This window comes from Mesitornis unicolor, unplaced genomic scaffold (genome assembly GCF_000695765.1).
Source record: "Mesitornis unicolor isolate BGI_N332 unplaced genomic scaffold, ASM69576v1 scaffold4605, whole genome shotgun sequence".
NCBI classification, from domain to species: domain Eukaryota; kingdom Metazoa; phylum Chordata; class Aves; order Mesitornithiformes; family Mesitornithidae; genus Mesitornis; species Mesitornis unicolor.
In genome coordinates this window covers 40,632-66,709 of record NW_010184847.1, presented here as the reverse complement: position 1 = coordinate 66,709, position 26,078 = coordinate 40,632, and the positions used below count along the sequence as shown (strand labels likewise).

Here is a 26,078-nt window from a genome sequence, read left to right as displayed (position 1 = left end):
TATGCTTGGTACTGATGTGAGTTGCAGAAATGCTCTCAGGTGACAAGATAATAAATAAGATTTGGCCTAAATTGGAAAATTACACATAAACATCACACACAGAATCACAGAATCACAGAATCACAGAACGTTAGGGATTGGAAGGGACCTCAAAAGATCATCTAGTCCAATCCCCCTGCCGGAGCAGGAACACTTAGATGAGGTTGCACAGGAAGTGGTCCAGGCGGGTTTTGAATGTCTCCAGAGAAGGAGACTCCACAACCTCTCTGGGCAGCCTGTTCCAGTGCTCTGTCACCCTCACTGAGAAGAAGTTTCTTCTCAAATTTAAGTGGAACCTCCTGTGTTCCAGCTTGTGTCCGTTACCCCTTGTCCTATCATTGTTTGTCACCAAGAAGAGCCTGGCTCCATCCTCGTGACACTCACCCTTTAAATATTTATAAACATGAATGAGGTCTCCCCTCAGTCTCCTCTTCTGCAAACTAAAGAGACCCAGCTCCCTCAGCTGCTCCACAATGGACCATATGCAAAGCTGGAGTAATGCTTTTATGAAGGTAAATAGTGTGTAATAAACTTAAAGCTACACTAAGCAGTAATTTGTATTATCTAAATTATATGTGCAAAGATTTGATTTATGCATTTGTATCAACAAGTATGTGATTGACTAAGGGAATTGCTTGCCTCTGCTTTCAAAGTCTGACCTAGGTCATCTATAACTTTGACTTAGAAAATCTGAATTACACAACACTCAACAAGAAGACCAAACTGACCAACTTTTTACTACTGTTTAGATGTAACAAGCTGCTTATATGTATAACTGTTTAAATATAAAAAGCAATTTAAATAGAAAATGGTAAAAAAGTTGGTCAGTTTTGCTAATAAAGGCTAGTAATAGAGATAAGAGTTGCTTTAAGACCACTATATCCTACAAATACTCTTTGACCGCATATGCCAGACTGCAAATCCTTGTTTGTTCCAGAGCACTCTCTTTGTGCAGTGTTGGCACTCAGATGCATTTATGCAATAAGCCCAAAGATGGAGTGAGAGAGTCTTTTATAACACTTTAACAACTCAGTAGGAAAACTAACTTCAGTGAAGCAACCCTTGAGTAGGTTTCAGTTAATAATGGATTGTGTACTTCAGCAGCTGAATTAAATTTATTTATTAAAAAAAACCACAAAAAACCAAACACCAACAAAACAAACCCCCAAATAAAGAAACAACTCAAAAATAGTGTATGGATATCTGGGAGGTGTCACACTTAAAACAGTTGGGCAGAGACCTCAGAACTAAATGGAGAGGAAAAGATTTCTGTCAGCTGGCTCCTGTAACAGAAACACAGGTGACGTCCAAGTCCACAAAGCTGCTGTCTCACCCATTGCTTGGGTGCATATTGTGTCTGCTAGGGAGTGGCAGACAGTAGCAGCTACCACAGCTAGAATTTACCAGTCTCTAAGTGAGTGAAACACAGTACCTTCTGGCAAAGAAATAAATATTTATCCTGCTCTACTTAGACTTATTGTCAAACTCTGGTACAGACAATCTTCTTTGGAGTGAAACAAGTTAAGGAGGGCACACAGGAGTTCAGCAGTTAGAACTAAACAGCCTCTGGCAAGGATGCAGTGTTATGTCCTGGGGCACTTTTGGAGCAGCAGAGCTCCAGTTGGTAAAGATTGTGCTCTACAGCCCTACATTCAAAACCTTAGCAAGCAAATGCTTCATTAAATTGCAATCACTTGAATTGGGCTCTATACATATTACAACCCTGGTACTGAGCCTCAGTGGTACCTCAGACACCAAAAGTCTATGAGATACAACATTTGTCCTCTCCTGAAATACTAGAAAGTTGGCAGGCTATAATGCAGTTCCTGTCCCAGTACGAGCTGTAACTATCCATACATCATGTGTTACCAGTGTTATTCCTGGCTATTGGTAAAATTAATCCAGATTAAGTCAATTTGTGTCTCACAGTATGCATGCTGTATGCTTCAGCAGAACAGACGAAATCTCCATCACCAATCCCAGCAACATTCCCACTTCCCATAATCTGGTTTAATTAGTTGAAACATGTCTTTACCTTCCAGGGGCATCTCCCTTTTCATCAAACCAAACTTCTTCTCCAGAAACACCGATGAACGAGGATTTAAGAAGAAACTCCAAGAGCTTGCTGCCATCAATTGGCTTCATAGCATCACACAGCCCAACATATCCAGGGCAAAGGGAATGATGCATATTCTGTAGCCCATGAGCCATAGCATATATAGCATTGATGACAAATCCCATTTTACTGTCCTGCACATAATTTTCTTCTAGGCTCTCATTGCCTACAATAGTAAAAAAAAATATTGTCACAAACAAAGACGAAATAACATGAAAAAGCAATGAGATATAAAAGGGATTTTCTTATTTCTCTTTTAAAGCTTTAGAAACACAAACAAGGTGCTAGCCAAGGATTTTCATTAAGTAAAGAACCAGACCACTTTTGTTTACTGAAATCTTTAATTCATTGAAAGTTAAATACCTCATGAGAAAGCACCAGTTTAATACAATTTAATCAAACTGTCAGCTTTTGTGTGTTCTTTTTGGAATTTTTCCTTGTCCTCCCACAATGTTATTTATGCTAAGAAGGGTTAAACAGCCCAGCATCAAAATGATACATTTCAGCTACAACAATTTTTAAAAGCAATATGCTTGTAGATTTGACTTTTTGTCACACTTGAATATTTTCTTTTTAAATCTCTTGTTTTGGTGGGCCGAGATTGCAATGTCCCTTTCAGTCTTAATAAGCAAACAAGCTAAATCAGCATCACTTCTCAAGTTATAAGAAATAATTTTAGCTAAAAGTAATAGTAGTAGATATGCTAATTTGTGTTTGCTACAGAAAGTCTAATGCAGTTCATAACACAAAAAGATTTTTTATGTAACTGTAGCACAAGCAGACATTGAAGTCTCTGTCCATCGATCAGAAACAATGTGGCAGTGAAGGTTTTCCTCACATCTAGGTTTTAGCTCTGATCTGCTGACATGCAGACGCTGCCAGAGGGTACCATTTGTGGTTGTGTTTCACATCAGATCCTGCTGGGTCCTGGGCCATTCCCTCACTTCCCATTATGAGCTGCTGAATGCAGACAGCGCTGACCCTGGGGCATGGCAGACCTGTGCGGCAGGGGTCCTGAGGGAGCTGGAAGTAAGAAACCTCCCTGTTTTGTTTCCTTCCCTCTGAGTCATTCTATCACAGTATGCTTCAAACTGCAAGATGTTTTTATCTGTAGACCTCCCACATTACTCGGTGTTTAACAGGCATTTGCAATCCGGTCTCTTGTTACTTTGTCTAAGTAACACCTTGTCTACACTAGAGAAGTAGGATGTGTGAGAGACTAGGTGTTAACTGACACTTCTTAAATCCAGGTTGAAGAAGATAGTTGTCGTTTTAATATGAAGAAAAGAGGAAAATCTACTGAATTCTACTGAGTTTACTGAAACTTTGACGTTAAAAGTAGTTTCTTTCCTTAATATAGGTATGATACAACTTTCAAATTAAATCATGAAGACCATCCTTACATTTACCCTTGGAAAAGGCTCTGGGTCAGTAGATCTTCTCAGCTTGTTTGCCCTGCAACTCAGAAATGTCAACTGGGGATTCATTAGGATAGCACAGATCCCAAAGGTAGGTATGTCTAGGTTTATATATCTGTGTCTCCCCTGCATAGGACATTCATTGCAACTAGGCAAGAAAGTCTTGCTTCAGTAACTATTTTCCAGATAAGCTGAACCTATCAAACAGTTCTAATGGTGAATTTAAAAAGCCTTGTGAAAATAGCATCACCTGACTGAATGGATTCATGTGCTCCTCTCCCTGCCATACATTCACCACCAGCACCTCCAAGGAAGGAGCAGCCGGAGAAATATTTCCCAGAGGCAACAAATCTGCACTTTCTTTGTAGGAGAAGGTTCTTAGCTCCCATTCAAATCACATGAAACCAACACAATTCAGATCCATGTGCAGAAACACAGAAAGAATAGAAGAAACCTTGTAAGTAAGATGACAGAATATTTACCCAGGGAAGCAAAGAATATGCCACTACATGTATCCTCACTTCTGTACTGTATACAGTATGTACAGCATGGTCTAGACATCCGTTGCCTGAATATGCTAATAATGCAGTCTGTATATGATATCTCTAGGTGTGTTTTATCTGCTGATTAGGTCCTTAGGATTAACACACTAATTTATGACTGATTCTGCTTTATTATAGACAAAAAACGAATGTCTTCTCTATCCCTATGTGAAAGAGTGGGGCAAAGCCACTGAGCTCGGCACGGCAGTCTTCTTTTCAAGTCATGAGAGAGATCACAAAATGACTGATACCACAGAGCACTCACTGTCAACTGTTTGCTACCTGATACTTTATCTCAGATACCTCCTTAATTTCTCAATAAGTTAAAAAAAAAAGAAACATAAAAAACAGTGACACTTGCAGGAGACAACGATGGCATCCGTATATGTTTCCTGAGGCAAGCATTTATGTGGCTGCCTGAGGTAGAAAACTAAACATAACTCGTCGATGTTCTAAAAAGAAGCCATTTCCCTCTAGTATGTATTAACTCAGCAAAGCATGCATTTGACTTCTCATATTTCAATATAATATGCATATCTCCAAAGAGAATAAATATTTGATTGTGGGAGGATTTGCTTTTGACTAATTAGGAGTGAACATCAGGTTTACATTGAGGCTCCAAGCATATCATCCCACAATGGAGAGGTTACTGCCTTAACATCACCTATAAAAATAATAGTACTGTAGTGGAAAGCAACATGTGAAGCATCATATGGTAACGAATTATCTACAGATCAGTAGTATAAACATCCCTATGTCTAAATAAGATATTTTTCCAGTAAATCCAGTTTGAGAAGTCATGCTTTACCTAAAACTCCTGCAGTCAAAATCCATTTTTATTTCATTTTCATCATTATAAGTTATCAATATACATACGCATTTGAGCTTGTAAAAATTCACTTATGACAATCAGTAAGAAATGTAAGGTTTCTTTAAAAACAAATTAAATCATGTAATTATGTTCAGCCAGAGACAAAACAGAGGGAATCAATGTTCAATTAAGTTTTCATAGGACAGCTTTTCAATAAATGCAAGAAATATATTATGTTTGTTATGGGGCTTCTCTGAAAAGTTGTATTTTTCCTCAGTAGGCCTTTGAAATGTAACAAAGGGCAAAGCAGAACTCTGGACTGTGAAACTTTAATTTTACCTTCCTCCTTTATATTTAGGAAAAACCATTTATCTACAAAGACTAATTTGAACACTAAGTTTTATTAACAATAAAAACAGAAAAGTATTTTGTTAGCTTTCTTTTTTTTTCCTTTATTTTAGGGAACTTAGCTTTCACTAAGCAAAGAAAAATTATAAGTCATGTGAGTACTAGATTAATTTAAGTCACTCAAATTAGGCCATTACTTTTTTGAATGACCTTGAAGAATTCAGGTGTCCTAAATTTCATACTTATTTTTATATTGGATGCAATGCTAATCTTCCTTTAATAATTTCATTTTAACAGTTCCTCAATAGTTTGGGTAATTTTTTTCTTATTACAGTTTTGGGTTTAGTCTTTGTTTCTGTCAGTCAATCTTAAAGCTGAAAAAGGAGCAGGGTATATATACACACATATACACCTAAAAACCAAAAAAGTAAAAAAACCTCCCAAACACCACTTCGGCTGCACACAACGGAAAAATGCTCCCAACTCTGCTAAAAGTTAAGTGAAGGAAGACAGGACAGACCAAAATTTCATGAAACTCACTGTGAGTCTTTCCTTTTATCACAATATGCCTCAAATCTAACTAAATGTTAGCTAGGTGTGTAGAAGGATCTGAAGGTAAAGCAAACATGGATTTAACGTAGTGCCTTTGCTGTGAACTTGGTGTGGGGCTAACAGCATTCTTGAGCACAGAGTGGTTACTTGTGTGAATACTTGACAAACTGAAATTAAGAAAAACTATCAGAATTACAGCTAGAAATGAATTAACTTCATGTATAAAGTAAAGCTAGGAAAAGTCTATGTTAATATTCAATAAGAAGTTAAGCACAAAGGATTAGTTTTTTGCAGTCCTCAGAAAAAGCTAGGGCAGGAAGGGATTTGGGATGGAAAGAAATTTAAAAACATTTTGGTTAAGGAATCTGATCAATACCTAGCCAGTTGGTAAATTTTGAACAAACACACACATTTGATAAAGAACACAGTCTGTTGACAAATGACTCTTGACTAGAATAAAAAGCCAAAATCTGTTGAATAAAATTGTTCTAAATGATAATGTTTCATCTGGAACAGGCAGATAGTTTTATGGTTTGTAGTAACTGTCATCTGCTAAACACTCAAGGTCACATAAAAAGAGATTTTGTTGTCTTGGTCCAGGTAGCAACTATTATAAGAGTTATCATATTTTCATGTTTTACAACATGTTGGTGGGTTACATTCAATATGAGTGCTCATTTAAACAAAAAGATTATTCTGGAAGCACAATCAGGGCTCAATTTCATTGGGAAGGTGAAATCTCCCATACTTGGGCTGTGTGTGCAACAACTTGGCACAAAGTCTTACCAAAGAATAGAGAGTACTCCCGCACCAAATGCAAGGTGTCAGAGCAGGGGTTACATCATGAACTGGCAGAGCAGTACCCAGGCTTGTAGCAATTGTCCGTATGCATTGGAGATATTGTGAAGGCAGATTTCTCATGCTTTCCTTCAGTCCTAACACACACTGCCTTAACCACAGCGTGGTCAAGCACTGAAACGAGTTTCCTAGAGAGTTAGTTGGTGCTCCAAGCCTGTCAGTATTTAAGAGGCATGAGGATAATGCCCTTAGTAACATGCTTTAACTTTTGGTCAGCCCTGAAGTAGTCAGGCAGTTGGACTAGATGGTCCTTGTGGGTCCCTTCCAACTGAACTGAATTTAAAAAAACAACAACAGAACAAAAGGACCCCTAACGACTCTGAGCAAACATGCACATCTGGCTCTAGATGAGTTTGTGTAGTGATGTGTTAGTGACATAGCCTGTCCTTGGAAAACAATGAAAGTCACATATCTTGCAGTGTTTAATGTTAGAGAAGATCTGACGAACTTCGACCACAACAAATTTGTGTAATAGGATCTTGCAAGGAGCAGGGCAGAAGGCAAATATGTTGAACTGATCAGTCATTTCAAATCTGGGTCCATAAAAGTAAGAGCTTATTTTGGCAACTAAATGGCACATGAAAGGTGATGATCAGACTTAGTTTACTGTGATTTTAGTGAAATTTTAGGATTTTTGTCTTCTTAGAAAAATTAGGGCACTTTTATTTGGATGCTTAAATATCTAATTATTGTTTTATCTCTGAACACATAGGAGAGAAAATGTAATCAATTTTTCTGTTTTGTCACGAACCGCTTGAATTTTTTTTTCATTTTCTTTAGTAATGGCTAATCCTTTGAATAGACATGCCAAACTAAGATTCTATGAAGTAATTTTTGCAAAGGGTTTCATTTGCTTAAACTTGTTTGCTGTTATTTGTTCAGATATTTTACAAATATTGCCAAATCACTCCCTCTTACATTCTATTTATAACATCTCTTAGGTTATCTAACAACAAAGATAACAACAAAATTATTTAACAAATTTCATTTTAAGGGACTGCAAAATGAATAACACAGATCGTAATGTCTCTAAATGTAATTAGTATAACTATGGTGTGTTTGAAACCCGTGCACTAACAGGTTTCTTCTCTTCATACCACCTTCTTAATAACAACTGTATTCTATTTGTTAATATTGTTTGGCTGAATGAAACCTTCACCTCTTGATGGTATAAAGAGGACTTCTGCTCATGCCCCAGCACACATTATATTCAAATGTAAGTCACAGGCAACAAGTCAGATTAGTAAAAGACAGTTATTCTATATGAAATAATCCAAACACTCATCTCTTTCAGCCCACAATTAAAGATATAGCTACAAGAATTTCTGAAGTTGTGTTTTCAGAAATAACTGTTTGTTTTCCAGGCATTTCCAGCTGTAGCTGACTGCCTATGAGGGAGAGGCCAGGAAATCCTACCTGGTGACCAGAAGAAGCGATTGTGGATCAGGGCTGCAGGCTTCACTTGTCGTGGGCTGTCTCAATGACGTTGCTGTCCCTATGGGCAAGTTAATGCGACCACAAACAGTTTGAGGAATTTTGTGTGTGTGTGTGTGTTTTACCAAGCCAAAAAACAGTCAGAAAAAAGAGGCTTTGTTTCAATCTATTAAAAAACTCTTTGTAATTTTCATGAGACAGAAAAATTTGTCACAGACCATAATAAATGCTTTATTCAACCTACAACAAATAGGCCCATCATGATAAATTATTGTTTCTGGTATGGCTTCTGCTGCCAGGAAACAAGTTATTACAGTTTTTAAACCAAAGCAGATCATATATGTAATGGTCACCCCTTCACTTCCTACTTTGATGTCTGCATCTTTGCAGCAAGGAGACAAATTCAAGAAACAGCTAAATACAGTGAAAGAGAGGAGAGAGAGGACATATAGGGAGGAGAGTAGAAGGGCTATCAAAAAAACACAAGATAGAATAGATAACTCAGTTCCCATTGTAGGTAAACTATTAGTTTGACTGGATGAAGCTCCACTACTTGTCAGCTAAGTGTGAGGAAGGATGTATTATTCCAGAAAAGGGACCTTTCTTTAACTGCCTTCCGAGCATCATGTCACCAGTCTACAGAAAATAATGCAGCATTCTCCATAGTATAGCAAGTTGCTCTGCCCTTTGGCAAGAAGAGAGGAAGTGGAGCTTTCACTGTGGGAGCTAAAAGGAGGGATGATCTTACAATATGCAAGTCCTACACCAGATTTCAAAACACACTGATAAACATTTGACATCTTGCAGTACTCATGAAACAATAAAAGGAGTTCACAGGGTTGCAGACTTCCTTTTCAGGATGTCATTAAATGAGAAAGGTTTTGCTTCCATTTTTCGAATGGTTTTTATTTCCTCAAGCAAAAAGATTCAATTCATGCAATTATATTTGATGTATTTTTCCCTGAAAAGTAAGGATACAATTGCAGTTGCCAGTTGAGATACCCTGCTATTTTGTTTCTGAACATGTGGAAATCTGTGGGTCTCCCAGATACTATCACTTTGTTGCATCTGGTGAATGCTGCTTTTTAGTTGGGATTAGTGTACTTCTATTCTTGTACAAAACTACAGAGAGAAGTGAAAGTCATTCAAATGCTGAGCATTCAGCACAAACTCCTAAAAATCTTGCATTATTCTCCATCTAAGGCATTAACAGGATGCTGATTGCAGTAATATTTGTATGCAACTGGTTATTTACTTTCTCTAGCAAAGCTGGTCAAATAAGTAATGAACTTTCGTCTCCTGGAGTAAAGTTAATATTAAATTTAAAAGAGATTGGAGTTTTTTTACTTACTTTTACCAACATATCTTTCACAGATGTCAACTCGACAACTAAAGGAAACCAAATCATGAATTCAACCATCAAGGTACAGGCTCTACTTCATTTCAGATGTCTAACACCTACACTTTAGAAGATTAGTCCCCTTTTTAGATATACTAAACATCACCATTGTCTTCAGTTTCCTTGTCTGTTGTTGTGAGGATGCCATGTTATTCTTCAGTGTTCAAAAAGAAGTGTCTTCCTTTTGTCTCTCCCTGTGTGTCAGCAGCAGTGGGAAAAGATTTTAATTAAATTTACTTTCTTGGTTCTCCATATCATGTTATGTAAGCACATTAGGGCTTTAAGAGCTTAGTGTCAAAGACTCCAGAATGAGGCTGGCATATACAAATACTTTAGTGCCACAGTGAAGTTGAAATATTATGAGAAGAAATCACTGCACAAGCTGCTGACTCACTCATTAATCAGATGCAGGGAGAGTCTCAGAGTCACTAGGCACTGGGCAGCAGAAAGAAGACTGAGCAGTGCTGCCAGCCCTGTGCCAAGTCTGAACTCGCGGGGCCAGCCTGTACACCATGCAACTTGGGAGTAAAACATAAGAAAACTTCTCTTTTGAACTGCTGCTGCTTAGCCCAGTCAACACACTTTGCTTAGCAGACACAGGAGCCTGAAGCTCACTTCTCCTCTCTGCCCTTTTTGCCTCACCCCAGGGACATTCCGATTCTCACACAACTATATGACTTTAGAAAAAGCAGATTTGAGATGTAAACACCAAGTGACAATGCACATAACTCATGCTCACACTGTGGGAGATGACAAAGCTGTGTTCAAATGTGCCTGTACCCAAGAGAGCAGAGAGAGCTTTTCTCACACATCTCCTTTCTACTGACCCAAAGGAGCTAAACAGGGGATGAGAAGACTCTCATTTCCCAAAGGCTGGCCTGCAGCTTCAAGCAAATGGGAAGAGTGGGCATACCTGATGTCTGTATGTGGCAGTGCTGAGGTGAGCAGACAGTGCATGTCTGAGTGCGATGTTATATATTCACAAACACTCCCAGCTGATGTGCAATGCTGCAGCTCTTCTCTACCTTTGGAAAGAGGTTAGAAAGAAGCTGGAGACCTTCTTAGCAGCTGGCAGCGTCACTTCACCAGCACAGCATTGCTGGAGTGGGAGGCAGGTGAGTGCAAAAGACACCTGTAGTGGAGAAAAGTTCTTTTTCCCCTTCTCTGTAAATCTGTGTGCCTGCTCTGTCTCTTGTGTTCGTTAGCAGTAAGAGAAAGAACTCAAAGGGAAATACTATGTACCACCTAAGGCTAAGCTAGCAACACAGCTGTCTGCATGCCAACCACCCTGGGAGAGGGCTGTTGCTTCCTTCACTAGGCTGCCCCTGGCAAGGTGTAGCTTGGTACCATCACAGGTTTGCAATCTACACAAATTGTCCCCACATATTTGTGATTCCTATCAGTAAGAGCTGAAAGAAACTGATCGGAGAGTTGACAAATTGCAAGGTTACACATCCACAGAAATTATTCTCAGCAACAGGAAAATGAGCAAGAACCTGGATAACAAGCAGAGAACTTTCTCTGCATGTTAATGTATATGGCACATGCTGGTAAATGCAGGTCTGGAGAGATCAACTTATAGCAGGTGGCTTGACAGAAGCTCATCAGCCTAATAAAGCTTCTACAGGGGATCACATTGCGGCCCGAAGACTCTCTGTTTCTTCCCATTGGGCTAAAATTCTTTATAAAGAATTTTACTTAAGAAAAAAAATAGGGCTTATAGCCCTATGAGGATGACTTTCTGAGATTCTTTTTCCTCTAAACAATCTTGCAAGCTGGTGTTTGAAACTTTTTCTGTGCAAATCCACTGCTATAAGCTGTTATTGCTTTTGTTTGTTCTGAGATTTTAGTGAAACGATCACGATAAAATAACTCTGCAGTGAAGACTTTTTTAATGAAGTAGAAACTGAAGGATACACAGATAATAGCTCCATGCAGGGTAAAAAAACCAGCCCCCTTCAAAAGAAAAATAAAGACCCACACCTGTTATATTTGTATGTGTTCTTTCCATGCCATCAGCTTGAGAAATACAATTCACAAAATTATAGATTCATATAGAATCATAGAACAGTTTGGGTTGGAAGCGATCATAAAGAAAAATTGGCAAAAAGGTTAAGTTTTAAGGTTATTGATTACCTCATTTTGACTATTTTCTTAATTGCTGTCGTTTGGAATTAATATACTGGAAAACAACAGAGGAAAATAACTGTTCCTATTTAAGATAAATAAATTTCTGTATCTTGGACTCCCAAGCAAAAACTGTTCAGTACCAATTCAAATGGCTTGAAAAATAATGTGACTTTGTATTTATTTGCCATCTCTTTCACTGCTGCATTCATGCACCAAACTGGGAGTATACTTAAAGCTGTCATAATGCACATGAAATCATGAACTTTCATTATTACACACATTTTAATTAAGATGTTTGGAATTAAATTCATCATGAAGAGACTAAGCTGTAAAGATATTTCACCTACTTGCTAATCGGAAAAAAACAATCGTATTGGGCCCTTCTAAGCTACGGAAATTAATCTCCAAATAAAATCCTGTGCTCACCTATTGGAAGACTGACCAGGAATCTGGCATGGAATGGCAGCAGCTTATTAGTGCCTGTGGTCAAATAACCAAACATAATGAATGATCACACTGAAGACTTAAAATTAGAGATCAATAAAACTCTGCTTGTGATTCTGAACTTGGGGAATCCATCAAGTTGGAAGCAGCTTAGGCTTAAAAAAAAATCTACTCTAATTCAGATAGTTATGACATAACACTAAATGACATGTTCATTCTAGAAACAGGCAACATAGAAGATAATCTGAAGTGACTCCACTGCATTTCTTAGAGACAGAAAGTAATTATTATGAGAGGTTGACAAATAATTATTATGATTAATTTGTTTTTCTTAAAAGCTGGACTGTGTACAGACTGCCTGCAAAATGACCACAATATGTTCTATTATTTATTTGTAATTATTATTTAGCTTCTGCAGCAAGACATTATTTCTCAGCTCCTATTTTAATTAGAAATGAATATTTCATCTTGTAAACAGGAATAAAATATGCCAGCTGATTTTTTTTTGTTCCTTGATTGAATGTTTTGTGCATGTAATAAGCAGAGACACTGATTTTGAAGCCAAATATAGCATCTGAAATCCATCTTATTATTTCATTAGCTGACTAAAATTTAATGCTGACTAAAGCATTTGAGTGGTTAAGTTCAATCTCTGTGTTTAAACGACATAAGCTATAGCACGGTTATTTTATTGGAAGATTCACAGACAGGGTTAATGGAAAGAAGGGCTTTTACCTGTCTGGTCCTGGTCAGCAACCATATTCTGATCTGGCATCACAATCCAGTCCCAAGTTATTCCTTGACTTTCATTCTTTCCCCTTTTTTAAAAATTATTTTCTCTTCTGTCCCCTTTCTTGGGAATATGACAACAGGGAATTCCATTTGTTACTCTTACTGTGTGTCCTATAGCTTCTTCTGTTGATCCTGGTCCAAAAACAGGCTACCTCTGAGCCTCTCAGACTCTGCAGGGTCCCACAAGTGCTCGTGCTGCCAAAGCCTCAGGCACTGTTTTAATGCAATTAGTTATTATCACAGAGCTCTTGGATGTCCCTGCTTCTCTTGCTTTCTTTACAGACTTCCTCCAGTGCCATCCTGGATCCTGACCCAGTCTCTCTAAGGACAGGATTCCACAGAGCCCATTTTCTACCTGACCTGAACACCTGTAGAGAAACGATTAAAAAAAGATAGAAAACCCAGCCTTCAGTCTTCCATTCTTCCTCAGGTAACTATGTAACCTTGTTGTCGTATTCACACATTCCATTAAAGACATATTTAGAACTACTATTCTTAACAGATCTGTTATTTGGAACAAGTCTAGCTGATAATGAGTTGCTGCTACTCTTACATGAGACAGGAATGAACACTCTTAAAATCAATTAATTTACAAATTTAAAGAAACATTTGCAGATTTTTATGTTATTTGCCTAGTTTTGATCATGCTTTTTGCTCTTAATTAAACAAAAACCAAGTTGAGTCAGATACCCCTACAGATACCCTATTATAACACACAATGATAGAAAAATGAAAAACACAGGAAATAGGACTGATTAAATTTCAAATGTCATGCTTTTCATGTGAAGCCTGAGACTTTATCTGAAAGAAAGAGACAGAATTCATTAATTGTGCTGCAACTTTCAGAACATTAACCACCTTAGATACTTAAATTAGAAACCTGAATACATATTCAGGCATCTAATTAATTGTCTTGATTAATACCTGAACTTCTCTAACTCCTGTTGACTACCATGGGAATTACGAGAGATCAGTACCCTTAAAAATCAGGCCAATTTATCTAGGTCTCAGAGCATGCTTTTCAGGACCCTAATTTTGGGCATCTTCATCGGAAAATGCTAGTTCAGAGTTGAAAATAAGCAACCTTCATATTAAACATAGAATGTATTACCACTGAATGGGGCAAAGAAGTTAATAGAACTCTAGTGTCATCATATGTTAAATATTCGGCACCAGTACAACACTCAAAACTATTAGTCAGGGTCTGTAAATCAGAGTGTAAAAATAAGATTAAGATAGTAAAATACATATATTCATTAACCTATCCTCTCTGGAGATCTCTGCTCTTAGCTGGCATGGAGACAGCAAACGGAACAAATCACATAAACCCTTCTCCATTCATGATCTAGACTTGTAAACATTAAAGTACTAGCTCATAGTTGTCAGTCTATGGGCAAGAGATCCTGAGGTCTTCCAAGGTATGAGTCAATATCTCATGTTAATATCAGACCAAGTACTCCCCATAGGTAGGATACCATCCTGTGGCTGGGAGCCTAGTTGGCCTAACTTGTCTTTTCCTATGTCAAATTCCAATGGTTCTGTATGAGTCTGAGGAATAGTCAGGAGGGATATTTAATGTTTATCACACTTTAAAACACTACCGATTCAAGATGGGTTTCAGAATTCTTGCATGACAGACAGTACTATTGGTTTTCTTTTTCTTTTATTACTGTTCTAAAAGAACAAACCACTTCTTCCTGACTTCTGTTCTTAACGTTAACGTGATATTAAGAACACCAGCATTAGCTGCCCAAATACAAGTCAGTATGAGCACTAATGTGTCTCACTTTTGCAGAAATATAGGTCCCTCCAAATTTCTCCTTTGCCAAGTTTACTGTTGGTTTTGCATTGGGTTTTTCTGTTTGTTTTTTGTTTGTTTGTTTTGTTCTGTTCTGTTTTGTTTTTTAAATAGACTGTAACCTCATCCTCACACCAGTAACCTTCTGTCAGAAGGGCTAGCTTCCTGGAACTACATGGTTACATGCCAATGGGGTGGATTTTTTAGCTAGTGGTAGTACAAGGGGTAATGGCCTTAAGTTGTGCCAGGGGAGGTTTAGGTTGGATATTAGGAGGAATTTCTTTACTGAAAGAGTTGTCAAGCACTGGAACAGGCTGCCCAGGAAGGTGGCTGAGTCACCATCCCTGGAGGTGTTTAAAAGATTAGTAGATACGTTGTGGGATATGGTCTAGTGGAGGATTTAGTGCTGGTTCGATGGTTGGACTTGATGATCTTAAAGGTCACAGAATCACAGAATTACTGAGACTGGAAATGACCTCTGAGATCATCAAGTGCCAACCAAAGCCATTCTATGATTCTATGATTCTATGATTTTGCATGTGCAATGCAAGTAATCACTGTGCACCCAGGCTATGCAGCAGCCCTGCAGCCATGTGGTTGCTCTCAGAGACTCCCCTTGCTTCCCAGCTGCTCAGGAGCTGAGGAGCAAAGTAGCCTCTGCCACCCTGACTAGTGCCTAGCTGGACCGCATTATAATTTAACATAGCACACTCACAGTTTTTGGTTTAAATTAAGTCTAGTTTTTAAATTATTGTTAGGAGAATCCAAATATTCCCTTTTAATCCTTTCAATATGCAATACATTAATCGCAAATACACAGATCACAGAGATCCACTTTATTTTCCCCTTAACTGGACATATGCCTAGAGCTGTGTTCAAGTACAGTATCGCAGAAAAGATTCATTGTAAAGCTAAGCTAATATTAGAAGCTTCTGAATGATGTCTGTGTAAGGACAATGCACTGCTGATTAGCAGAGAACTACAGCTAAGCAAATCAGAAGATAAAATAAGTGGCCTTAATCTTTATTCACACATTACATTCAACAGAAAAGTAGAAGCAAAATTCTTTCAGATCTGAAAGAATTTGAAAAGCATTCAATTTAGTACACCTCCTTTTTTCCTGGGTGTATCTAATTGTGACAATGCAAAAAAAAAAAAGGGCTATCTAGCCCAGCCAAACCCAGATTACTGAAGTACTTAAGATCTGACAGGAAAATGGACCCTTGTGTTGTGAATTTTTAGACAAAATAAACCTGGAAGACACGCAGAGTAAACTGGCCTTTGCAGAAAGCAGAGAGTACACTGCATAGCACGATGTTTAGAGTGCTATTGCTTTGAAGAGAATAGTCCTGATTTTCCATCCTTATAGAGCTGAGCCTGAATCCAGAGCTAAATGAAAGGTTTGAACTTGCAGGTTCCTTCAAAGCTGCTTTCTATTATATGAATCTCAAAAATATGAGCTGAAGGAAACATTTGGAAATCATCTTATCTCGCATCTTGCTGTGTGCAGTGGCCCTCTCTGGCTCAGCCAGCAGCCCAGCCTAGCTGCAGTAGCTCTTTTCATTATTTTTCCCTTGTTCCCTCTACACTAGCAGACTCCTGTGGTCCTGCAGACCTCCCAGTATGAGTGGGAAAACAAAAGTTCATTCTGGCAGTACTCTTTGGAGAACACACCTTCCACCAGATTATTCTTCTTATGGATACCAGTACAGCTTATGCTGAGTAGAAAAGGCTGAGTTTTGTATGGTTCAAGTTTTACTACTCAGGCTCATAACTTATTGCTCTTTATGCTACTGCTGGCCAGAGATCTTTTGAGGAATCAATTTATTTTAAGAACTCTATTGGCTATTTTTCAGAAAATACCCTCGTGCACAAAGGCTACCTCTGGGCTGCAGCTAGATGTGTGAGTGTGCAGGTCTGTACCTTCATATAATAGCATTTGTGGAATCTCCTTTGCACCTGTATTTATGAGGTAATGGTGCCAATAATGACAATCCGTAAAGTTGCAAGCTGACTTTAAAAACTATCCACCTACAGGTAAATGAGGAAAGGAAAGATGTGATCTAATAAAAGACTGGGCTGACAGCATGCAGTTGACCTTGTTTTCAGACCAGTTACCTGTGTTATCTGATTTACTTACTGATTTAGTTAAATGCTTCTATCTGGACTAATTGTTCTGATGCGTGACCTGGACAAACAATTGATTTCTAAGAACAAGTCAATTAATTTTAATTGCATGCTGTTGTCCTCACAACACTCCTGATGCAAGTTCAAAGCACCTGTGACAATCTGAGCGGCCAGGAGTGACCCCTCATCACTCTCCAGGCGCAGGAGACAGCAGCACCAAGAAGGCACAAGGGAACATGACTCGTGTCCTGTTCCTTTGCAGCACCACCAGTTTACTCATGTAATGGAGAAAGCTGAATGTCACAAGCCTACCCAAGGATTGTTTCAATCCTAGAAGTGGAAACTTTGGCTGTTAAAACCCACAATGGAAAATGTAGGTGTAAATATTAGATTCAGAAAACTTTTGTCATAACCTGCTGTGAATGTGTTCTGTAAACTGTCTTCTACATTGTTTACAAAGGTATATGTATACTGCTTCTTTCCTTTTTTTGATGATGATCTCATTTTTCATGGATCCAAAAGAAGAAAAATATTTATTGTTGTTGCATTTTGATTGACAGCCTGGTTTAAAAGTATTTTTGGAAATATAAAAAATTAGATAACAGTAGCTGCTTTATTCAAAACACAGAAATAAGAAGCTAGAAGCAAACGAACAGAAACCTGGCCACAGATAATGTCTTCTCCAAATAATTAATGTGATTTATCAAAGCACATTATTAATCTTTCTCCTCTTTAAGTCTTAAAAGCTCTCTGTAACCTTATCTGGGAAATAAAATGAAACTACAGAGCTCCTGTCTTATCTACTGTAAAAAAGCCTTGGTTAAAAATTGTAGCAACTAGAGTTCTTCCAGACAAGTTTTCCCTAATAGGCTTCATTCCAGGTGCCCATGAAATTGAGATCAGTTTTGATCACTACTGTGGGATGAATCCCAGGATTTCCTGCCTCATACTAAGGATAAAGAGACTCAGGACCCAGTGACCCAGGACTCAGCTCCTTCTGTACTGCAAAGACCCCAAAGCATGGGGTTAGGATGGGTGAGTCACGGAATACATAATGTACAACACACCCTGAAGAAGTCATGGCATGTCAATAGCTTTATTTCCTCTTCAAAAGCTTATGAATGTGCCTCCTTTATACCACATGGGATTTACAAGCAGTGACAGACCTGGCAGTGTGTGCGCTCAGGCTACTGTCTTATAATTAACTTTTCTAACCTGTTGTAGTGCCAGTTGCTCCTACTGTAGGTGCTTCTGCTGATGCAAAGTCTCATGGGACAGGAGCTCCATGGGGGAGCCTTGTAGATGTTGAGATTAAAGGAATGTTCTTAGAGAAACACCCATGAGCATCCCTGACACAGTAGAATGAGCACTAATAATGTGTGCTGGATCTAATTTGTCCAACTCACAACATAACCTGAAAGAAGCACTCTGAAAACCAATCAGATCAACTCTCACTGTAAATGCATACATCCTTTCAGCAAAGTGTAGGAAAAACCAAGTACATATTCTGGAATGCTTTGTCCACTGATACGAGAAAATGAGGGCCCCATGTTTTCTCATATAAACTCATCAAAACTAAGATGGGTCTTGAAAAAAAAATCCTTGATTAAAAGACACTCTGAACTACATTTCTGGTGAACTGGATGTAGTCTGAAACATGCATTAACCAAGTACAAAACTGTCTGAGGATGGGAATAGGCCAGCCATCAGTGTTCTATATTCCTATCTGGTGCAATAAGTGCAATCAAGGAGAGCTTCAAAGACAGTTATGGGAAAACAAACATCATGACAACCATCAGTAGAGTCACTTTCTAAAAAGATGCTATTATCCTCTGTCAGAAAAAAACCCAACCTCACTAAAACTATAAGGACTCTGTTTGAAGAAGATAAAATTAGTTACTTTTTAATGAGTGGGTGATAATGGTGGCAAACACTTAGGGATGCTTTTCAGAGAAATTTTAACTAGAGGCACACAAGTCAAGCCAGCTCCACAAGCACTTGTTGAAATGATTTTATTTAGTAGCTTGGGTAAAATGTCTTATAGGCGTAACTATTCTACATCTTTGCTTGAACCAGTATGTTCATGTAACACTGCACTGCTCTTTGTGTATGTTGCTGTGTGAGTCTCTGATATCTAAAACATTTCTGCACCATGCTCTGCATCTCTTTCAGATTATAGCTATATGAAGCAAAGCGAATGATTCAAAGACTTTACAGTGACAAAATAATCCTGTAAATTTTGTCTCAAGAAGTATGACTCTGAATTATTCATTCCAAAGCATAAATGCCTTTTCTGGAATATTTAGTCTTCCTCACAAGCTCTTTTATGCTACCATTATTATGTTCTGTCCATGATTTGACATTCTATGAAGATTTATGATGGACATTCAGGACTACTTGGGTATGACAAAAGCTTACATCCTTTTTCTGAGCAAGTCTGCTGTTGCAGAAAGCAGATGGGAAAAGATACAGCTCCTTAGAACCAAATTTGACAAACGAATATGATGGCTGTACAGATCCTTGGCTGGAATGAAGGCAAGCAGCATCCTGGGTTGTATTGACAGCACAGCCAGTGACTGCAGCATGTGATCACCTCCTCAGTACCACCACCCTTTACTTTGCACTCATCAGGCTGCATCTAGAATACTGCACACAGTTTGTGAACCCCTAATACAGAAAAGACACTGATAACCTGGAACATATTCAGCAGAGGGCCATCAAGATGATCTGTAGCTACAGTCCTTGCCCTTTGGCTGGGAAGCTCAAGGCTGAAGGACTTGGGCTTGTTCAGCGTGAAGGAGAGATTGCTGCAGGGGAACCTTACAACAGCCCCTCATACCTATGGGGTAGTCACTGAGAAGAGAGAGATAGGTTCTTCACAGAGAAGCATGGTGGGAGGGTAGGAAATGATGGGCATAACTTGAAACAAGAGTGGTTCAGACTGAATATGAGGCAAAACTTTTTCACATTCAAACAATAGGACAGGTTGCCCAAAGACACTGTGCCACCTTCATCCTTCAAGGTTTTCAAGGCCCCAGTAAATAAAACCCTGAGCAACCTGGTCCAAACTCACAGTTTATCCTGCTTTAAGCAGGTTTTGGACTACAGTCTTCCTGAGCTGCCTTCAGGACTGAGTGATTGTCTGATTCTGGCTGTACTCAGACTGATTGTTTGTATTTCTTTTGGACCAAGACAGAAATTATCAGATAAAGCAATCCTTATGGCATGACCAAGGTATGAGTAAGCATCCTACAGGGAACTTGGATTGTGCCCTCCTTTGGAACAAAAAAATCTACATTTCTTGTTCTTGTCTGCAACAAATACATTCACTGACAAATAATACTTCTCCTCAAAGATCAACTGAATCGATGAATGAATCATGAATTGCCTGCTTTGTTCCACTTCACTCTGTTGAAAAATGTCTGTGCTATTTGCCTACCAATGTATTTTGTTGTCCCAGCAGGTGAACTGCTGTGAGTATAATCTGATGTTTGCATCAGTTCCATAACCAATTTCATAACTCTCTCTTGTGGTGCAGAGGAGCACTCATCCTAATCAGTTTACATAAACTACAGCATTATCTGCCAGAAAGTGAATAAGGCACTCTGTAAAAGAGCAGTTAGACCTCCATACAAGTGTTTGCACTGCAGTGAGTTCTACATAATTTCTGCATGAATGTGACTTGCATTTAATTATGGCCTACATGGGCTCACTAAGTCCAACAGAGAAATATTTGTCGCTGTAGTTTTCTGTGGAGAAAAACACTTCCATTTGGGCTATTTCCATCAGATCAGGGAGAAGAAAGCATCCTACCAGACTGTTGGAGGGATATCTGAAGTGCATTGCCTGGCATACACAGTCTATCGCCTAATCTTGCATAATCTCTGCATACAATCTCTGCATAATCTCCAAAATGTGGAAAAGACTGAGCTGTATGATGAACTGAGGCAAGTTGTGACTATTGCTTGAGGCAGTGCCTGAGGTTGTGTGCTAAGAGAACTTAAAGTCAGGTCCACCCTGAGTTAGGTAGCTTCTTAGTACCTCAGATTCAGAAACAGCTTTTTTCTGTTAGTGTTAAAATGGTCTGCTCTGGTCTGAGTTTTCATCTGAAGGGCATGAAGAATGGTGAGAATATCTGAACCTCTTGGTAAGTCAGAGATCCATGCAGAGTTGCAGGACATGCTTTGTTTCCTAAAGAATGTAGCTACTATGTGGAAAACATTGGAAGTACCTTAGTGACATGGATAGTTTAAGAACTCTATATATGCAATATTGCTCTCATCAGTTTAGGTCAGCTGTCTAGGTTATGTCCTCTACCAGTCTTCTGCCCACCTCCTGACTACTGGTGTTTGGGACAGGGTTGGAGAGTGCTGTGCAAGCACTCAACACTGGGCAAGCACTGCTCAGCAGTAGCCAAAACATTAGTGTGTTATCAACATGGTTCTAGCTACAAATACAAAATATATCACTAAAGGGGCTTCTACAGGGTTTCCATCCCAGCCAGATCAAATACATCTACATATAAGAAAACTTATAGACTTGAATCTTACTGCGTTGAAGAAGAATATCTTCTACAGCACAGGAAGAGAGAGAGAAATGGAGAGAGGCATTCCCTTATGAAAGGAATTTGGCTGCATTAGTAAGGAATGAGTCAAAAATAGCTCCCACTCATTTGGCTGCCACCCAAGTGGGAAAAGTAAGTTGTTTCATTTTAGCAAGAAGGGACAATCCAAAAGAGCAGTCACTGCAAAACTCTTGATGGTTGTCTTCTCTTCCCAAGAATTTCTGCTACTACTATATAGTCCTAGTACATCCAGATAAGCTATTCTGAAAATGTGGCCAATTATTGGGCATCCAACAGACTTCACAGAGTAGAAGGCACTTGGACTTTTTCCCTTCCATAGTACTTAAACCAGATAGACATTTTTTCTCAAAAATTACACATGTACATTCAGAGCTCAGTGTAACATAAGAATTCCTGAAGGACAACATCAGTCTTCTCAGGGACTGAATAAGGGAATTCAAGCAGTAATTCCTGTCATCAGAGAAGAGGGATTTCTAGGAAATGACTTTCCCTTGCTTTGTAGAAAGCCTGCAAATCCCAAGCTAGTGCTGACTCAACAGTAAGAGGGTGTGAGAAACTGCAAATGCAGCAGCTGTAATTGCTTGGGGAGAAGTCCTTGCCTATCCAAGAGTGCTAAAAATTGAACTTCATATTCCAGTGGCAATTCTGAATAAATCACTCAGTAAAGTGATTAGGTTGTATATGAGAAAATTATACTGGGCAGGCAGTAATTGAAGATTCTCAAATACAAACTTTGCAATTAATCTCCTTTTCAAAATGGATAGGCCCAAGGATTTTGAATCCTTTTTAATAAGGTAGTCAGAAAACAACACTGCCTTTTCTTTTTTTTGTTTCTGGTTGCTCCTAGGCAACCCACTGCTGGGTAAATACAAATACACTATGCTCCTCTAAATATCACAAGTATTTTTGTCCTCGGTTTTAATTTTCATTAGATAGTTTCCTGAGATGTTCACTCTCCAGACATGAAAGATGAACTTGAGCAATCTCCTGTCTTTGAATCAATTTCTGTTTATGCAAAAGTGGGGGTATGCTTTGTTCTCAGTAAGGACTACCAGTGCACTTCTGGAATGTAGAACAGATCAGGACCCAGAGATAGTCACGATGCATGCTAATAATGTGCATGGACACCTGGGATCGCAGGGGCCTCAGCTTTTTCCATAATGCAGGACCCTATATACCTTGTTACAGGAATATTGACAGAATACTGTGAGGTAAGAGTGAAAGCTCTTAGATATAATGGAGTTAAGGTGCTCAGTACCAGTATTGAATACTGATAATTTTGCTGGAGTGATGCGGTAGCAGCAGCAGTACTTAAATGTGTAGTACCACAGCGAGGTCAGAACTTAATCTATTGGTAATTTTAATGGATTTCAAATATTAGCACTTACTATTTATTGAGCAGCATGGGTTCTTTCCTTCAAATTTGTGCATGGTGATACTTTGAAAAGGAGGGAAGAGGCAATTCAGACTTCTTATTTTTACAGAGAGCTTGTGAATAGGCCTGTCTCCAAACCTGTGAGAGGTGAAGAAGGCAGTTTCTTGGCACTGTCATACCAGACTGCCTTGGAGAAAAAGGGTACACCTGCAAGCTTTGAAGCTATTAGTATTTGAAGTTACATTCTTAACCCTGCAGAAAGGCCAGATAAAGATACTTGTGCAGAAAGATCTGGTTGTGCCAGACAGTCACCAGTCAGCTCTGTGCAGCTAAAGAAAATACAATATTTTATTGGCCTCAGACTTGCTGTAGTAGTCTTGATTCTGTAAGTATGCAATTATTAGGAATAGATAGCTTGTGGTGCTTCCCTCGGGTGATTTTGGACATTTGTGAACTTCTCAGTTGTGTGTGATAAACCTGTGTGAATATTTATCAGAGGTTCACCACCAGATTGAAGAGCTAATTGCTCTTCAGCCAAGCCTAAAAAGTATCACACATTTTGAAGCTTCATGCAAAAACCTACAGGTTTTTAGAAGAGGGAGACTTAAGAGTGCCTGAATAATGACTATTAACTGTCAGAGTCAGAATGTAGACAAATGGTTTTTTGTGTTTCATTAGTATTATTAGAATGTAGTGTTTCCTGTCTCTGATACTTGATGCATTGAGAAGCATGGGATACCAGGGCAGGCATGTAACAGTACCTCTGCAGCATTCTCCCCAATATCCAGTGGCTTCAACTCTGGGATTTCCTGAGCCAGTTTGGGGTGATGGGGTTTTTTTGCCATAAAACAGCCCTTATTTTCTTCTATGAAATTGTCTAATTGCTTTTTGAATCAAATACAATCTTAGAGCAACCACTGTCTGAAAACTCATGTACGCATTCTGTGCAGAAGTACCCCATCTTGGCTGTTTTGAATTCACCACTTGGTATTTGCCTTTGCTGCAGCAGATAAAGAATGACCATGCTGCTTCAGACTAAAGCTTTAGTTTCATCATGAATCAGATGCTGGATAACAAACTACTCATGTTTACAACAGCTCCTGAGATACCTCAGAAATTAGACCTTTTTATAGAGTATCAGCATGAAATTTATTTATGTGAATGGAATGAACAAAACAATGCCATTTTAAGTGTCTTTTCTTGAGAAAGAAGGCTATGCATTTGCACTGTGCGTCCATCATTCAACCTCTCCTTAGTAATTTCTGCCTTTGTTGGCCTATATTAACTCCTTCATCTGAGCTGAAGCAGTCTCAAAGCCAATTAAATGTATATATCAAATCAACATTTTGGTAGAGTCCAAAGTTAATGAATTCTCTAAGGAAAAAATACCAGTATAACCACAATATTTATTTAGCTTGTATGCCTTGCTGCTAGCCCCTGAGCACCCAGATGGGCCAGCTTGTCTGCCAGTCATCACGACAGGCCAGTTTTGAGTCAGTGACAGTATTTGGTGAAATGTCTCAGCTGTTAATAAGAGAACTGAGGGGGAAAAAAAGGTAATGTGGGAGCTGTTGTCAAGAGGTGCTACTGATGGAGAAGAGAAGACATTGACTAGAAATGAAATATTTACAAAATATTTGCAAAAATTATTCAGCAAGTATTTTACAGAAAAGTGATCCCCTACTACTCAATTTACTAATCTTACTGAAACATTTTAGTTTATTTTCTCAGATTCTACTATGGAAGAGAAAACCTGTCTGTGCACAGATACACTTTTCTTGCTATGAGATAAGAGTTACTTCTATCTGTAGGACAATGTGTTTTTTATATGAGTGTTACATAGTGGATAAAACTATATATGTTTCCATGGGTGAAGAAAAGAAATAGAGAAGGAGATGGCTGGTCAATTTTAAGACTCAATTTTCTTTAAAATAATTTTTTGCCATAATATTTGCTGTGAATTTCCTGATTATTCAGCAGATCAAAAAATCTGACTTTGAGAAAAAAAGTTTAAATTTGTTCCTATTTCTGGTAAAATTTAATGGTTACATATTTTTCACAAGCCATATTACAAACTTGTACACTCTTATCACTCTCAGTATTGCCCTAAAACATGAAAAGGGAACAAGTCACTCTGTAACAGAGCAGAACTAAATTTAGAGGAGGCTGTGCAACCAGTACCAGACATACTTCCATCAGAGCTGGGATTTATATCTGTACAATATGAGGTTGGTACTTTTCACCAATGTTTTATACATTAAACAAACTAACAAACAAACAAATAACCAAAGACAAACTTTTGACAGAGCACAGATTAAAACAGGAAAATAGTTCACAGGTTACCAGTGCAGTTCTTCTGGAAATTGGGATTCTCTAGTGGGTGCCCCGGGATCCGGCACTGAAATCTGTGTTGCCAGAACTCAGGAAACCATGGGTTGCGGGTGTTGGTGTCCAGACGCAGCTTCAGATAGTAGTCATCAAATGACAAAACCTCTGGAGACTGCAGTTTGATAGTGATGCCTCCATTTGCTTCAGGTTCGTAGCCTTCGATGACTTCATCTCGGTCTGCCCAGCCATCACTGAAAAGAGGCAAAAACACACTTATTACAGGAAGCTTGTTTTGAAATAGCAACCAGCCAAAGGCAGGCCATTACCCTTGGAAGCAAGTGATCAAGGGGCAACCTAAAGGTATGTCTAAAATTCAGGCAGAGAGGGAAAGACAAAAGCACAGTGATGGAGACTTGTAATAAGCAGTCTGACCGATTTTGTGCAGAGTTCTCATTAACTCATCTGGAATGAAGAGGATTTATCTTTGTCCCTCTGAAAAGGGTTTTTAGGCATAGCTTCTGATGTGATGTTTTTATGACTGAAGAGATTCTGCTTTATTTAGGCTATCCTGTAAGGGTTGGAAGCTGAAAGAATTAATATCAATGGAAAGGAAACTGAGCCAGGATCCTGAGTGTTTTGCAGAAGAGATCTCAGCATGCACGGATCTTACAGCTAGAAGAGTAACTCAAATCAAACATAAAGTAAGAAATGCATTGTGTTGAAAGAGAATAGAATAAGAATACTTGATAAAGTTGTCCAAACTAAAAAGAAAACCACATGCTATTCTCGCGCTGCATGGGATTTGTGATAACATCCTTTTTTTTTCTTTCTTTCTTCTTCTTTTCATTTTTTTAAACAGTCAATTTTATTTATTTATTCATATAAGAGATACTCTTCAAAACCTGAATATAAAACCCTTTCTTGGCAACATTATTTGATGGAAAGTGTATTTTAACAGGTTTGAACAAAGTCCATTGGGCTT

General features: G+C 38.5%; 1 protein-coding gene across 1 annotated transcript in view; it reads right to left on the bottom strand.

Annotated features, from left to right (window-relative positions):
• The window catches only part of GRM1 (glutamate receptor, metabotropic 1), a gene marked incomplete at its 5' end in the record, with an annotated part of 37,546 nt that extends 12,164 nt beyond the window's left edge, over window positions 1-25,382 (bottom strand). Inside the window, 2 exons of the mRNA XM_010184629.1 lie at window positions 2,075-2,321; window positions 25,112-25,382. Of these exons, the coding sequence (XP_010182931.1) occupies window positions 2,075-2,321; window positions 25,112-25,382 (518 nt within the window). The remainder of the gene's footprint in view (window positions 1-2,074; window positions 2,322-25,111) is intronic.
• Window positions 25,383-26,078: the final 696 nt, after the last annotated feature.